This window comes from Carettochelys insculpta, chromosome 30 (genome assembly GCF_033958435.1).
Source record: "Carettochelys insculpta isolate YL-2023 chromosome 30, ASM3395843v1, whole genome shotgun sequence".
NCBI classification, from domain to species: Eukaryota; Metazoa; Chordata; order Testudines; family Carettochelyidae; genus Carettochelys; species Carettochelys insculpta.
In genome coordinates this window covers 788,751-805,016 of record NC_134166.1, presented here as the reverse complement: position 1 = coordinate 805,016, position 16,266 = coordinate 788,751, and the positions used below count along the sequence as shown (strand labels likewise).

Below are 16,266 nucleotides of genomic sequence, written 5' to 3'. Positions count from 1 at the left end.
TGCAGCCTGGGGACTATGAATGGGTCAAACAGGCCCTGCTGCATAAGTTCGGGCTGACTCTGGAGATGTATAAGAAGAGGTTCCAGGAAGCGCAGAAGAGGCCAGAGGAAACCTATGTAGATATGACCTCCCGCCTGAGGCAATGCTACCGAAAGTGGGTGTTCGGGATGGGAGACCAGTCTGTAAAGGACCTGGTCGAGCTGGCGGTTCTGGAGCGATTCTACGAGATGTGCTTGTGATGGAGGTGGGGGGGGGGGTGCAGGTGTGAGTCAGGCTGGGTGTCTGAGGCAAGCAGCAGCTCCCAGTGGCTAAGGATGACCCTGGGGTACAACTGGCAGGTAACACCTCTGCCCTGAACAAAGAGGAGGGAGGAGCTGAGCTGGGTTTTGAATCGGGGGGTGGCAGTTAGAGGCTAGGGAAAGAGGAGCTGGAAGGCAGCCAGCCTGAGGAGGGGGAAAGCTACACCCCAGAGGGGCACCCCTCGGGGTCTTCTCCCCAGGACGGGTGGGAAGGACTGTCTCTGGCTGCTGTACTGTCGCTTCTGTGAGAAACTGGGCATCTGTTGCCTAATAAACCTCCTGTTGCACCTGCTGAGTGAGTGTCACTCCTGCCAGCGGACGGGGTGCAGTGCAGGGGGACCCCTGAACCCCATCACAGTGCTCGCCTGACCTGAGGGTGTGGCTCATGGACTGGAGGCCTGGGGATTCACACAATGCAGGGAAACTGGCAGATGACTTCACAAACAGCCGGGCCAGGTTTGAAAGTGAGCCCCAGAAAGAGAGGGAGTCCCGGAGAGACCGAGAATCTCAGAGAGACCGGTTCCTGACCATACAACAGAGGGGACCACCTCTTGGGCAAGCCCAGGAAACAGGGGCTGGCCACCCACCCCCCAGAGAGCCAAGCAGTGCCTGGACAGAGCAGCCGGCCCGAGGGACACAACAAAACCCAGGCTGTTATCGCTGTGGGCGGAAGGATCATAGATCAGCCCAGTGACCCAGGCTCCCAGACAGGTTGAGCAGGCCGGGGGTGGGTCATGGAGTCAACTGGGTGGAGTCCCAGAAGCCAGAGGGGCTGGCGGCCAAGGCAGGTGGTGCTGACAGTGGGCGCTCGGATTGGGCCGAGTCCGCCCCACAGACCAGCTCCTCAGGGGGACCAAATGCTCAGAGGTCAGTTTACAGAGTGGGGGCGGCACTACCTCTGCGGAGCAAGTTTCTCACACACCTCGAGGTAGATGGGAAAAAGGTCACGGGGTTCTGGGACATAGGCGCTGACGTGACGCTGGCCCGACCCGGGGTGGTGGCACCGGGCTGCATGATACCCAATTCCCACCTGACTGTAACAGGAATTGATGGGACCCCTTTCAAGGTGCCCATGGCGAGGGGGCACCTGAAATGGGGGGATAAGGAAGGCCCCAAGGAGGTGGGCATGCACAGCCATTTGCTGGCAGATGTACTGATGGGGGGGTGACCTGGAGAACTGGCCAGGTGAATGCCCTCGTGCCCTGGTCTTGACCCATAGCCAAAGAAAATGAGGGGTGCGTTCCCCAGATTCGGGGGTACATGCCCAGCCAAAGCCACAGAAGCCACAGGGACCAACATACAGGGAGGTACCCCAGGAATCCACGGGGTTCTCCCCGTTTGAGCTGCTGTATGGAAGGAGGGTACGGGGACCCCTGGACTTGCTCAGAGAAGAGTGGGAGGGGACGGCCTCTCCTGAAGGGGAGTCAGTGGTACAGTATGTACTGACCTTCCGGGAAAAACTCACCGAGCTCATGGGCCTGGCCAGGGAGAACCTCTCCATGGCCCAAAGGAAGCAAAAGGTCTGGTATGACCATAATGCCCGGGCCCGAGCCTATGCCACCGGGGACCAAGTGATGGTCCTTGTACCTGAGCGGCGGAACAAGCTGCAAGCAGCTTGGGATGGGCCCTTCAAGGTCGTCAAACAGCTAAATGACGTAAATTATGTGGTGGAACTGTCGAACCGGGCCCACAGCCACCGGGTCTATCACGTGAACATGATGAAACCATACTGGGACAGGGAGAACTTGGTGCTGGCCATGTGCAGACACTGGGAGGGGCAGGAGGATGATCCCGTGGTGGATTTGCTCACAGGGACTGGAGCCGGCTCCTTGCTGGAGTCTATTCCCTTCTCAGACCAGCTGACCCCTGCCCAGCAGATGGAGATCAAGGAGGTGCTGCATTTGCATCAACAGCTGTTCTCTGACAGACCCGGACGCACTGACCTGGCTGTCCACCGAATAGAGACAGGCACCCACGCCCCATCAAGTGTGTGCCATTCAGAGTCACAGGGAAGACGGCTCAGGACATAGAGCGGGAGGTTGAAGACATGCTGGCTCTGGGGGTGATCCAACCCTCCTCCAGCCCCTGGGCCTCTCCCGTGGTGTTAGTCCCTAAAAAAAGATGGGTCTGTTCGGTTTTGTGTGGACTATCGCAAGCTTAACGCCATCACTGTATCGGACGCCTACCCCATGCCCAGGCCTGATGACCTGTTAGACAAGCTGGTGGGAGCCCGTTACCTCACCACCATAGACCTCACCAAGGGGTACTGGCAAGTGCCATTAGATGAAGATGCCCGGCTGAAGTCGGCTTTCATCACTCCTGTGGGGCTCTACGAGTTCTTGGTCCTGCCCTATGGCCTCAAGGGGGCACCTGCTACCTTCCAGCGTCTGGTGGAGCAGCTACTGAAAGGGATGGAGAGCTTTGCCCTGGCTTACATGGATGACGTTTGCATCTTCAGCCAGACGTGGGAGGACCATGTGTCCCAAGTCAAGCAGGTGCTGGACTGACTCCAGAAGGCTGGTCTGACTATCAAGGCAGGGAAGTGCAAGGTGGGAATGGCTGAGGTGACCTACCTGGGCCACAAGGTGGGCAGCGGCTGCTTAAAGCCGGAGCCAGCTAAAGTGGAGGCTGTCAGAGATTGGCCCACACCCCAGACTAAGAAACAGGTCCAGGCCTTCATTGGGATGGCGGGGTATTACCGGAGGTTTGTGCCCCACTTTAGCTCCATCGCAGCCCCCCTCACGGAGCTGTGTAAAAAGGGAAAGCCTGACAAGGTGGTCTGGACCGAGCAGTGCCAAGAGGCCCTCTGCGCGCTGAAGGAGGCTCTGGTCAGGGCCCCAGTGCTGGCAAATCCAGACTTCAACAAGCCCTTCCTGGTGTTCACCGATGCCTCAGACATGGGGCTGGGGGCGGTGCTAATGCAGGTGAATGACAAAGGGGAGAAACACCCCATCGTGTACCTGAGTAAGAAGCTGATGCCCCGGGAGCAGAACTACGCGGCCATAGAGAAGGAATGTCTGGCCATGGTGTGGGCGCTGGGGAAGCTGCAGCCATACCTGTTTGGACGGCGTTTCACCGTGTACACCGATCGCTCACCCCTGACCTGGCTGCATCATATGAAAGGGGCCAACGCCAAGCTCCTGCGGTGGAGTCTGCTCCTGCAGGACTACGACATGGAGGTGGTCCATGTGAAGGGGAACAACAACACCATAGCCGATGCCCTGTCACGCAGGGAGGGCCCCGAACTTCCCCAGGTCACTGACTAAGTGACCCCGCTCAGTTCGGTCTGGAAGGGGAGAGAGATGTGATGGAGTGGGGGGGGGAGTGCATGTGTGAGTCAGGCTGGGTGTCTGAGGGAAGCAGCAGCTCCCAGTGGCTAAGGATGACCCTGGGGTACAACTGGCAGGTAACACCTCTGCCCTGAACAAAGAGGAGGGAGGAGCTGAGCTGGGTTTTGAATCGGGGGGTGGCAGTTAGAGGCTAGGGAAAGAGGAGCTGGAAGGCAGCCAGCCTGAGGAGGGGGAAAGCTACACCCCAGAGGGGCACCGCTCGGGGTCTTCTCCCCAGGACGGGTTGGAAGGACTGTCTCTGGCTGCTGTACTGACGCTTCTGTGAGAAACTGGGCATCTGTTGCCTAATAAACCTCCTGTTGTACCTGCTGAGTGAGAGTCACTCCTGCCAGCGGACAGGGTGCAGTGCAGGGGGACCCCTGAACCCCATCACACCCTAACCATTAACTTTTGGTTGCCTTGTTTTCTGGCTGTCCTGTGTTTGCTTAGGGCCCAGCCCTGTCCTGGGAGATCAGCTTGTTGCGGGCTGAGTACCTGAATCTACACTGCTCCAGTCTCCCACACTGAGCCGGTAAGAAATGGTACTAAGGGCGGCTCCGCACAGGCCCTGACCCCCCAGCAGGAGCCGTTCAGCCCTGAGAACTCCAGCTGCCCTGCAGAACAAGAGCTCAGGGCTGGCACTGCCTCAGCAGCCCCATGCAGGGCTGGGACAGCCGCTTCTCCAGGGCCCGGCCTGTGGCCCAGCAGCACTGCCAGGAACAGGGCTGGATCGATGCCTACACGCCTTGGGCACGTGGATGGCAAGGCCTGGGGCAGGCAAACAGCCACGCCCACTGGATGGGGTGCAGTTGCCCCCTCACAGTCATGCCGTGCAGTGCCCCGAGCAGCAACCGCACATGTAGCCAGTGCTGGCTCAGCCACAGCAGGGCCAGCCCCCCTGCAGGGCAGGCGCTGGCCAGTGCCCTGCTGTTTCGCATAAGTAGCGAGGGCCCCTAAGTGTGTGGGGCCAGCCCCCCTGCAGGGCAGGCGCTGGCCAGTGCCCTGCTGTTTCGCATAAGTAGCGAGGGCCCCTAAGTGTGTGGGGCCAGCCCCCCTGCAGGGCAGGCGCTGGCCAGTGCCCTGCTGTTTCGCATAAGTAGCGAGGGCCCCTAAGTGTGTTGCCTGGGGTCTCGTTGGTTTAACCCTACCTTGGCCAGGAAGTCTGGCTACCAGCTGTCGCCGTCCCGGTGCATCTCCCTCTGCTCTTTCCCACAGACACAACCTGCGTCAGTAACAGGAAAAAGCGGCACAGCCCAAACCACCCCACTCCTCAGGCCATGGAAATGCTGCTCACTGTACGGGCTTAAAACAGTTGGGCCCTGGGCAGCTCTTGACAGGCTTCCATAGGGACAGGGCTTACAGCCCCTGCACATGGACTATGGCGCTGACTCACCTGCCCTGCAGGCTCTGCTGCTAAAGCGGGTCGGAGAGGAGAGGAGAACACCAGCCTAGAGCCTGGCTCAGCACAGTTCCTTTATTGTGACTCACTATAAATAGAGCCCCCCCCATCCCAGCAGGGGGGCCAGCACAGTGTAAAAACAGCCCCAGGCCAGTGGCGCAGCCCCTGGAAGTGAACACAGTGCCCTGGGGCCTCATGGCAGGATATGGCATTTGGCAAGTGATTGGGGCCTGGGGGTGCAGGGGAGAGTGAGGCATTGCTCATCCAGATCCTCATGCATTCAAATTCGGCTGCTCCAGATCCTTCCGACGCTCGGTCCTCCTACCTGGGAGCTGGTTAGAGAGAGGCAGCAGGGGACACGTCCCTTCCACAGCTCAGAGCTGTAAGGGGGAGCTCCCGGGGCGGGGGGGGGGGCACTGCCATACTCTGTGCACTGCCCAGGCTGGGTGGTGGGGATACATGGGGCAGCCCCTTGACTCTTCCCTGGGGAGGGGGGCAGGGATTTGCCCCATCACCCATTATTGCTCACCCTACATGGCCCAATCAGAGCTGGAGCTGCTTCCCCCTCAGGATCAGGGGTTGCAGCATGGGGTGGCGGGGCAGTCCCTAGGGCTGACACCCCTCCTACCCAACCACACTGTGACTCCCTCCCTCCCCCCAGTTGCAGCAACCCCCTGCCCCGGGCTGCTTTGGCCGCCCTGCCTGGTCCCTGGAGGAGTCCTGCTGCAGAAAGCACATGGCGCTGCCCGGAGCTCTGCGCCCACCCTAGAGACCCTCCGACGTAGCAGGGTTGGCGTAGTAGCCGTTGGTACCATTGCTGGCGGAGACCTGGGAGGACAGAGGAGATGGGGTTAGAGACAGGCCAGGCTAATGTACTGTTACCTGGCAACCAGGTCACCCTTGCCAAGCAACTGCCATGTGTCCCTGTTGGCCTGGCAACTAGGCACCTGGGGCCAGTGTGGGTGCACTGTGACGGGCCTGGGGAAGGTGACCCTGCTCCAAAGCCCTGTAGGACTGTGGCTGCTTCCTGGGGTTAATGCTCAGTACTCCCGACGCTGCTGGAGCCAGACCTGGCCCTCTGCCAAGAGCACCACAAACAGCCCAGTGTCTACTGTAAATATGGCACTTCTCATGTGCCCCGCTCTGCCCCCGCCGGCGAGGGGGAGCCCAGCGGAGGAATACCCAGGACAGGGAGCCCCACCCGCCAGGAAAAACTGGCCCCACAGGGTGCCTGTGACCCACCTACACTCCCCAGCACCCTCCAGCTTCCTGTGACTCCAGTCCTTTGTCTCCCACTGAAGCCGCCCAGGGAGGTAAATATTTACTCCAGCCGCCTGTTTGAACAGCCTGAACCACTGCCTGTGTGGGGCGGAGGGAGCAGCTGCACCCAGCCCAGCCCAGCTCAGCCCAGCCCAGTGCAGCCAGCAGCAGGGAGGGCCAGTAACACAGGCACTTTTGGGGCCCAGCAGGGTGTGAGCCTTTCACAGGAGAGGAGGAAAAACCAGAGCCCCTTGTACACACTTGGCTCCGCCAGCCTGTGCCGCACACCCCATGGGCACTGGCTCCCCGGGCTCTGCGCAGGGCACAGCCCAGGCCCTGGCTGCTCTCCCTGGGCAGTCGGCAGGGACGGCTCGGCTGAGGGTGCCCAGAGCCCCTGAGAGTGCAGGGCCGGCTGCAGCCAGGGTCGGGCAGGGCTGGCTGCCCCCAGCTGAGCACCTCCAGCTGGGCAGGAGCGTTACCGCAGCACCCCGTCCCTGGGCAGGTGTGGGGCTGCGTGGGATCTAGGGCCAGAGCCCAGCCAGGCCGCCTGGGCTGGGGCACAGCCAGGACTGTCAGCGGGTCACTGGTAGAGCTCCTTGTCCCAGCGCCCCCAGGCACCAGCCTCACCTCCACCCCATTCCCTCGCTGCCCCACAACCTCACCGTGACCCCCATCGCATTACCCGACCCTCACCATGCAGTCCCCCTTGTTCCATTTGTCACACCCCCAACTTCACCCCTCTGCCCCCCCCCATGGAGCCACCCTCTGACTCCCCCGTCTCCCATAGGGCACCCTCTGACCCCCCTTCTGCCCCCCATGGATCCACCCTCTAACCCCCCCTCCAGCCCCCTGCAGTGCTACCCTCTAACCCCTCCCACCCCCACACTGCCACTCTCTGACCCCCAACTCCAGCCCCAGTCCCTGGAGCAAGGACGGGGGTTTCCCCCCCAGTGTAGCCGCAGGAGTCACGTCCCAGGTTGGCAGCCCCTCGGTGGGCGTCAGCCTGACCTCCCATTTCACCTAGGCCAGAGACTGGCCTGGCCTGAATTGCTGCTGAGCAAGGGCCCAGCATTCAGGGGCCGCCCATCTGACAGCAGCGCCTGCCAGGTCAAGAGAAGCCAGTGAGGCTGGGGCTGGGCAGGGGTCACCTACCCCCAGCCACACCTTGCACGTTTTCCCAGCCTGACAGCCAGCTGCTGGATCCTGAGCCCTCTGTGGGAATGGAGAGGGGCTGGCTGAGCCCTGGTCCCAGAGCATACAGAGGTGGGGGATGCTGCAGATGCCTGGGGCAGCGATGGCAGGTACCGGCTGTCAAGCCCCAGGGACTGGGCAGAGCTCTAGAGGCAGGGCAGGAGGAGCTGCTGGCCTGCCCCATTAGAGGCTGTTTGTTGAGCTACTGGTTTTGCATCAGCCATGAGCTGCCCTGTCAGTGCTGAATTCAGCCAGGGGGGTGAAGAGTGGGGAGTGAAGGTCAGAGGCTGCCACAAAGGCACATGGGCTGTAGCCCCCCCGACTGGGGACAACATCACTTTGGCTGGCTGGTCCCCCACCCTCCAGGGACATCCACCCCTCAAGGCAGGCCGTGTAACTCCACATGATCACACCCGAGAATACACCATCTGCTCCAGAAGCCCCACCCCACCCTCACAGCACCAGCCCAGCACTTCTCTCTGGAGGAGCCGGGTGCTCCCGTTCCTGGCTCTGGGACCCACTCCCACGTCCCAGTGCCCCCCAAGGCAGGTCTCTTGCATCAGGAGGGACAGGGGGTTGGATTCGTAGGAGTGCGGAAAGCACCAGGCCTGGCAGGGCTGGCATGTACCAGGCACCAGTGTCTAGGGCTGTAACCAGGCAGTGAGCTGGGGTGGCCCGGGGGCACAGGCTGGGCCAGAGGACCCCAGGGCAGCATGAGGCCCCAGTGCTTACGTTGCTGTAGGGGTTGTGCTTGGTGCCAGGGGCGCTGAAGCGTCCGTGCGTGTGGTAGGTGTTGTACTCGCTCATGGGCTGGTATGAGGCTGTTGAGCTGAACAGATCCAGCTCCCCGCGGCGCCTCTTGCAGCAGGAGCAGACGACCTGGAAGGACGAGAGGAACCTGGTGAGGGAAGAGGGGTCTGGCAGAGAGATGGAGAGAAGCTGCAGGGGGCCTGAGGCCGCAGCAGTGAGTGGGGAGTGGGGGCACTCACCAGCAGCACGAGGATGAGGATACTCAGCACCAGCACGATGCAGACCAGGACCAGCAGGGCAATGCCCCAGCCGGGCACCAGAGGTGCTGGTGCCGAGGTGGCCTCTGGAGAGCCACCAGGATTGGCTGAAAGGCAAGTAGGTGTAGTCAGGGGCTGGGGAGGGCCTGGAGGGGAGAAGGCCCCAGCAGAGGGGACCAGGCAGAGGGGCCAGGGGCTGTCAGAAATTGGCTGAGACGGCGTGCTGGAAAGAGGCAGAGTGATGCCTGGGACCCAGGCCCAGCATCATGGAGGACGCCTTTGAATGGCTGCTCAGCCAGAGGGCCAGAAGATCTCCCCATTTGAGACAGACACAGACTGGGTTGGGCTGGCAGGGAAGGCACCCTCCTCAGGCCCCAAGCAGCCCAGCTGAGGCCTCTGCTGTGAGCCACAGAAGGCCTGGAGGCATCCCGGTCTCCCCAGAGCTCTGTCCAAAGGCCATGGACACCCAACCACCACAGGGACCTCACACACATGCTGCTGCGATGGCACATGGGGGCCCATCTGGAGGCTGCTCACCCTGGATACTGTCCAGCTGGAGTCCGTCTACAGCGCCGTTCACGTCCAGCCTTTTCTTCAGCTGCTGCTCAATGTCGGCGGTGCTGATGCTGGCACTGCTCTCTTTGTACTGCAGCACCGAGTCCGTCACTACTGAGCCTGGGCTGCAGAGTGCCAGCGAGCGGTGTTAACTGTGCCTGGCCCCAGCCCTTCCCACACCCTGACCCTGCTTCTCTGTCCCACCCATGCAAGGCCCCGGGATGCAGCCTCCTCATGCCTGCCCTGTCCCCAGGCAGCGTACACGGCTGCCCAGCACGCCCTCAGGCAGCCTAAGCTGCCGACTGCTCAGACGAGGCACCCCCCAGGCTACACGCTCACAGATCGAGCCTCCCTGCCCTCTCTGTGCCCCTCCCCAGCCAGGAGACAGCCCCCTCCCCTCCCCAGCTGGGGCAGCCCCAGGGCATCACTCTACCTGAACTGCAGGTTGGTGAATCCCAGGTAGTTCTGCCCATTCGGGCAGGCTGAGCAGCCGTAGACGTTTCCAAACTGTCACGGAGAGAGGAGAGCAGCGTCACTGCCGACAGCCCAGTCCTCCCCCCGGCCAGGCTGCCCGGTGGTGCCCTTCTCTGGGTGCCAGAGGCCCAGGGTGGTCTCTCCACTTCTGGATAGAGGGACTCTCTGGGGCAGAGGAGCTGGGTGTCCAGGGCTCAGTCCTGGGCACGGGGACATCTCCCCTCCCTGCACCATGGGGTCTGTGTTCATGGACTGCAAGAAGCTCCAGCGGCCAGATGGAGCTCCCCACATCACTAGCAGGCTGGGGCAGGGCACTGGGAGGGCAGCTGTGCTTACCAGGATCCGGATGGTGACCTCCAGCTCCTGGTAGTAGCCGGATGTGGGCTGCAGAAGGGAGCTGTTGAATATCTTGTTCACAATGCGGAATGACAGAGAAAAGTAGATCTGGGGTGGGGTCGTACTGGAAGTGCTGGGGGGTGGGGTGGTCGTGTTGCTGGGGGTCACGGTGGTCAAGTTGCTGGGGGGTGGGGTGGTGGTGTTGCTGGGGGGCGGGGTGGTCGTGTTGCTGGGGGGCGGGGTGGTCGTGTTGCCAGGGGGTGGGGTGGTCATGTTGTTGGGAGGAAGGGTGGTCGTGTTGCTGGGAGGTGGGGTGGTCGTGTTGCCGGGGGGCGGGGTGGTCGTGTTGCCAGGGGGTGGGGTGGTCGTGTTGCTGGGGGTCACGGTGGTCAAGTTGCTGGGGGGTGGGGTGGTCGTGTTGCTGGGGGGCGGGGTGGTCGTGTTGCTGGGAGGAAGGGTGGTCGTGTTGCCAGGGGGTGGGGTGGTCATGTTGTTGGGAGGAAGGGTGGTCATGTTGCTGGGAGGTGGGGTGGTCGTGTTGCTGGGGGACGGGGTGGTCGTGTTGCCAGGGGGCGGGGTGGTCGTGTTGTTGGGAGGAAGGGTGGTCATGTTGCTGGGGGGCGGGGTGGTCATGTTGCTGGGAGGAAGGGTGGTCGTGTTGCTGGGAGGTGGGGTGGTTGTGTTGCTGGGGGGTGGGGTGGTCGTGTTGCCAGGGGGTGGGGTGGTCGTGTTGCTGGGGGGCGGGGTGGTCGTGTTGCCAGGGGGTGGGGTGGTCGTGTTGTTGGGAGGTGGGGTGGTCGTGTTGCCGGGGGGCGGGGTGGTCATGTTGCCGGGGGGTGGGGTGGTCGTGTTGTTGGGAGGAAGGGTGGTCGTGTTGCTGGGGGGCGGGGTGGTCGTGTTGCTGGGAGGAAGGGTGGTCGTGTTGCTGGGGGGCGGGGTGGTCGTGTTGCTGGGGGTCACGGTGGTCAAGTTGCTGGGGGGTGGGGTGGTCGTGTTGCTGGGGGGCAGGGTGGTCGTGTTGCTGGGGGGCAGGGTGGTCGTGTTGCCGGGGGGTGGGGTGGTCATGTTGTTGGGAGGAAGGGTGGTCGTGTTGCTGGGGGTCACGGTGGTCAAGTTGCTGGGCGGTGGGGTGGTGGTGTTGCTGGGGGTCACGGTGGTCAAGTTGCTGGGGGGCGGGGTGGTCGAGTCGCTCGGGGGCGGGGTGGTGGTGTTGCTCGGGGGCGGGGTGGTCGTGTTGCTGGGGGTCACGGTGGTCAAGTTGCTGGGGGGTGGGGTGGTGGTGTTGCTGGGGGGCAGGGTGCTGGTGTTGCTGGGGGGTGGGGTGGTCGAGTCGCTGGGGGGCGGGGTGGTGGTGTTGCTGGGGGGCGGGGTGGTCGAGTCGCTGGGAGGTGGGGTGGTGGTGTTGCTGGGGGGCGGGGTGGTCGAGTCGCTGGGGGGTGGGGTGGTGGTGTTGCTGGGGGGCGGGGTGGTCGAGTCGCTGGGAGGTGGGGTGGTGGTGTTGCTGGGGGGCGGGGTGGTCGAGTCGCTCAGGGGCGGGGTGGTGGTGTTGCTGGGGGGCGGGGTGGTCGAGTCGCTGGGAGGTGGGGTGGTGGTGTTGCTGGGGGGCGGGGTGGTCGAGTCGCTCAGGGGCGGGGTGGTGGTGTTGCTGGGGGGCGGGGTGGTCGAGTCGCTGGGAGGTGGGGTGGTGGTGTTGCTGGGGGGCGGGGTGGTCGAGTCGCTGGGAGGTGGGGTGGTGGTGTTGCTGGGGGGCGGGGTGGTCGAGTCGCTGGGAGGTGGGGTGGTCGAGTCGCTGGGGGGTGGGGTGGTGGTGTTGCTGGGGGGCGGGGTGGTCGAGTCGCTCAGGGGCGGGGTGGTGGTGTTGCTGGGGGGCGGGGTGGTCGAGTCGCTGGGAGGTGGGGTGGTGGTGTTGCTGGGGGGCGGGGTGGTCGAGTCGCTGGGAGGTGGGGTGGTGGTGTTGCTGGGGGGCGGGGTGGTCGAGTCGCCGGGGGATGCACTAGTTAAGGTGCTATTGGAAGGGTGCAAGGCTGAGGAGGTGTTTGGGGGTGTTGTAGCTGTTGTGGCGGTGTTGTGGGGTGCCGTGGTGGTCATGCTGCTGGTGTTTTGTGCTGCACCTAGGAGAGAATCAGTTCCTCAGTCCCTGAGCGGACACAACGCCGTGGGGCGCAGAAGCCCCTGGGCGAGTCCAGGGCAGGTACTTTGCACAGCTCATAGCTTGCTGCGGGACTCACGACTGCCAGGCCCTCGCCAGGGTAAAAGCTCCCCGGGCTCAGCCCAGGCCTGGGCACAGCCCAGACAGGGTGACGTGTCACACGAGGGACGGAACATCACAGTCCCCTGGCGGTTCTGCCGCAGACAGGGCCGAGCCCAGGGCCCAGGGTTGTGCTGACGGCCCCGTGCTGGTTGAAGGGGAGTGACCAGTGTGCTAGGCCTGCAGCTGGCCCGCTCCAGCGCAGAAAAGGGCTGTGCCGTGGGGCCCAGCGCCCTGCTGAGCGGCCTGACATGGGCCCTGCGGAGCGCTCTGTGGTCTCCAGCACAGCTCAACCTGCTGCGGCTCAGTCTGCCCCGAAGCAGCCTCTGGGGTCCGACTCGGAAGGAGCTGGGTGTTGGGAGCCACTGGGGTCCTATCCAAAGCTAGCGCCTGTCACTACAGACAAGCCCTGGAGAGCTCCCCATGCCCCCACTGCCATGGTGCCCCGTGCAGAGTGACCAAGGGGCTGGCTAGGCTGCACCCTGCCTTCTGCCCATTGGCGTGGGTGGTAAAAAGGGTCCTTCTCTAAGTGGCTTGGGTTGGCATCAGTCACTGGGGGCCCAGAACACAGCCCAGCCAGAGCACCTTGCCCACAGGGAGTCCGGCAGCTCTGTCTTGCCTTGGAGGAACAGGGCTGAGCCCCATGGCCAGGGCTCCCTGCCCCTCCTCTGCCTGCCGATGCCCAGTATGGGCTGCTGGGACTATCAGGGAGCAGGAGACTGGGAGCCACTGAAGCAAAGTGCAGCCCTGTGTCTAATGGAAACCACCTCAAGCCCAGGGTGTGGCACTTGTCAGGTTCCTGCTCCTCTGCCCCCAGGCAGTGAGTGTCCTGGGCTCAGAGAGGCGCTGACCCTGTTCCTCCTGGGCCTCCCAGTGCCTGGCTGGGGTGCCTGTGGCCCACCCCAACGCAGAGCGCCCCATCCTGTGGGCCCTGCAGGGCAGTGGTGAAGGCATCCTCAGCCTGACCCCAGACGGGGCCTGTCCTGCAGCCAGCAACAGCCTGGGGCTAAGATCTCTTGGGGTGCCATGTCCTGGCCCCTGACAGCTCCCCTGGGGGTGTGGGCTGCTGCACTCCCAGCCAGCGAGACACACGCAGCCCCAGAAGTCCAAGGCCGGCTGTTCCTGCCAAGTCTCCCTGACTGGGCCTGCGCCATCAGCACCGGCCCCAGCCAGCCTGCTACAGCCCAGACAGCAGGTCCATACCAGGGGAGTAGCACCAATGGCTGTAAGCCAGCACCCTCCTGGGCCCCACCACTGCTCCTGGGCATGGCCAGAAAAAGTCTCCAGGGATATAAAGGGGCCCCCAATGCACCCAGCCCAGGACAGAGTGGACCCCGGAACACAGGCACGGGCGGGGGGAAGAGCTGGACATACGGGACCCCAGGAACACAGGCTCTGGGTGGGGGAGTGCTGTGCAGAGGGACCCCAGGAACACCGGCCCCAGAGGGGGAACAGGGAGAGCTGGGCTGGGGGTGCCCAGGAGTGCCAGGCACTGCCCATAGCCCTCTGGGTGTCTGGAACATGTGGAAGGACCAGGCCCATTCGCCGATGTCCCCACACAAGGGCCTGATCAGCAGAGCTGGATTCTGGGGCTGCCTGACCTCTTGAGCCGTGGCCCCCTTCCATGGATCCTTCAAGGGAAGGGACAGAAACCTGCCCTGGGTGCTCAGCCAAAGCCGCTCCCGGCTCCTCCCAGCCCCTAAGGGGCCCATCTGAGCAGTCCAGAGCCCTGGGGTGGGTCCCCTCCGGCTCCAGGGACTACTCAGGCCCCTCCCAGGAGCTCCCGGAGACGAGGGTTCACCTGTGACCAGCAGCAGCAGCAGCGCCAGAGCCAGCCGCAGGGCAGCCGGGTGCAGGCGTCCAGCCTTCATGGGTGCTGGTGGGGTGGCAGCTGAGCCCGGGGTGTCCCAGCCCTGGGCTGTGTCTCACTGGCTGGGCTGCACCTCCTGTTAGCTGCAGGGCTCTTGCATCCAGGAATCAGGAACTGGCAGTGGCTGTGCAGCTGGAGCTTTATAGCAACACCTGCGCAGGTGGGGCCTCACCCAGCTGGCCAGGGACACTCCCAGCAGCTTGCTCAGTGTTGCCCAGGTCTGGGCTGCCTGGGGCTCTGCTCGCCAGGGAACCTCCAGCCCGGGGTCCTGCCCCCCCGGAGCTTCTCCACAGCCCTAGGGCCCTGCCCCAAAGAGCTTCCCCCCCAGCCCTAGGCTCCCCACCCCCTAGGGCTCTCCTACCAGCCGTGGGGCCCTGCCCCCTAGAGCTCATCCTCCAGCCCTAGGCCCCCTGCCCTGGAGATCCCCCCACAACCCTGGGGCCCTGCCCCCCAGAGCTTCTCCACAGCCCCAGAACCCCACCCCATACAGCTTTCCCCACAGCACTGGGCCCTGCCCCATAGAGCACCAAGCCTCAAGGCCCTGCTCCCCTACCTTCCATAGACTGGGGATAGGCATAAAAAGTTCTGAGAGCACAAACCCCTTTAGTGTCACTTCACAGGGGCCGCTGGGGTTGGGGAGAGGGACAGGGCTGAGCCCCAGTGAGACAGGGAATCAGGTGAGCCAGATCTGGGGCAGGAGAGGGGCCTTCAGGCAGAGAATGGGGCAGAAGCCATAGGCTGAAGGAACATGGGGGCTGATGCCCCTGTCCCACTGAGGCTCAGGTCTGGCCTTGGGCCTTCACTCCAGAGCAGGGTCAGATGGAACCCAGGCTCAAGTGTGGGTCCCTATGTAAACCCTTGGCTCAGCCACCCAGATGCCCGGGGGGGCCTTGGTGCTGCTTGGACAGCCACCTCGCCCCTTCCCATCTCATGCTCCACATGGGGTTAATCATTCTAGGACCAGCCATCGTCTGGCCCACTGCCAGCGTGGAATCCCCAGCACATGGTGGACACCCACCTGGCCAGCAGGTGACCAGATGTCCAGCAACGAAGGGTCCTGTGGCACCTTATAGACTAACAGAAAAGTTTTGAGCATGAGCTTTTGTGAGCACAGCCACACTGAAGAAGTGAGTCTGTGCTCACGAAAGCTCATGCTCAAAACTTTTCTGTTAGTCTATAAGGTGCCACAGGACCCTTCGTTGTTGTTACAGATCCAGACTAACACAGCTACCCCTCCGATACAGACGTCCAGGACAGTCCTGATATTCTGGGGCTTTTTTGAACAGGCTCCAGTTACCTATGCCCCATCTGACTCGGCGACCAGCCCACACCAAGGGCACCCTGGGGACGGAGCTGGTAGCAGCAGCGAGTTCTGTGATGAGCCCACATTCCCTTCCCTATACCTGGTGTGATGGGGTTCAGGGGTCCCCCTGCACTGCACCCCGTCCGCTGGCAGGAGAGACTCTCACTCAGCAGGTACAACAGCAGGTTTATCAGGCAACAGATGTCCAGTTTCTCACAGAAGCAACAGCACAGCAGCCAGAGACAGTCCTTCCAACCTGTCCTGGGGAGAAGACCCCGAGGGGTGCCCCTCTGGGGTGTAGCTTTCCCCCTCCTCCTGCTGGCTGCCTTCCAGCTCTCCCTTTTCCTAGCCTCTCACTGCCACCCCCGATTCAAACCCCTCTCAGCTCCTCCCTGCTCTTTGTTCAGGCAGAGGTGTCACCTGCCAGTTGTAGCCCCAGGGTCACCCTTAGCCACTGGGAGCTGCTGCTTGCCTCAGACATCCAGCCTGACTCACACATGCACCCCCCCCCACTCCATCACACCTGGTCCATGGGTCAGGGCTGGTGTGTGGCTGCAGCTCCTGGCACCTGGGCAGTGGGGACACAGGGCCCGGCCTGCAGTCCCAGGAACTAGGGAACATTGATGGCGCTAGCCATGGTCACACAGCCTGCAAGACCCCGGCAGGGAAGTCAGCAGCAGGCAGCTCATGTTTGCTAACAGGGAGGAGCAAGAGTAGGGATTTCTCAACAGAAACAAGGCAAAGAGAAAAGACAGCAGCTCTGGTCGCAGCATGACCAGGCTGGGACTGATGACACCACAGCAAGGCAGGCCTGGGGAGATGACAGTCACTGGAGCAGGCAATGTGGCATGCACTGATTTCCTGCCCAGCCACATCCCGCTGCCACCCCAGGGAGCCCACCCAGCTGCGCTGGGTGTGGGATCCAAGCAGTGTGACCAGGAGTATTGGCAACTACAATCAGCAGGGGTGGGGACACCTCAGGGACACAGCAAGAG

General features: G+C 63.0%; 1 protein-coding gene across 1 annotated transcript; it reads right to left on the bottom strand.

The window, feature by feature from the left end:
- Positions 1-5,088: 5,088 nt before the first annotated feature.
- MUC1 (mucin 1, cell surface associated) lies at positions 5,089-11,113 on the bottom strand. The gene is made up of 6 exons (XM_074980894.1): positions 9,851-11,113; positions 9,474-9,547; positions 9,023-9,165; positions 8,468-8,592; positions 8,211-8,357; positions 5,089-5,855 (listed from the first exon to the last, which is right to left on the bottom strand). Exons 1-6 carry the CDS (start codon positions 10,913-10,915, stop codon positions 5,793-5,795), a joined length of 1,617 nt encoding a protein of 538 aa, XP_074836995.1. The 5' UTR covers positions 10,916-11,113; the 3' UTR covers positions 5,089-5,792.
- Positions 11,114-16,266: the final 5,153 nt, after the last annotated feature.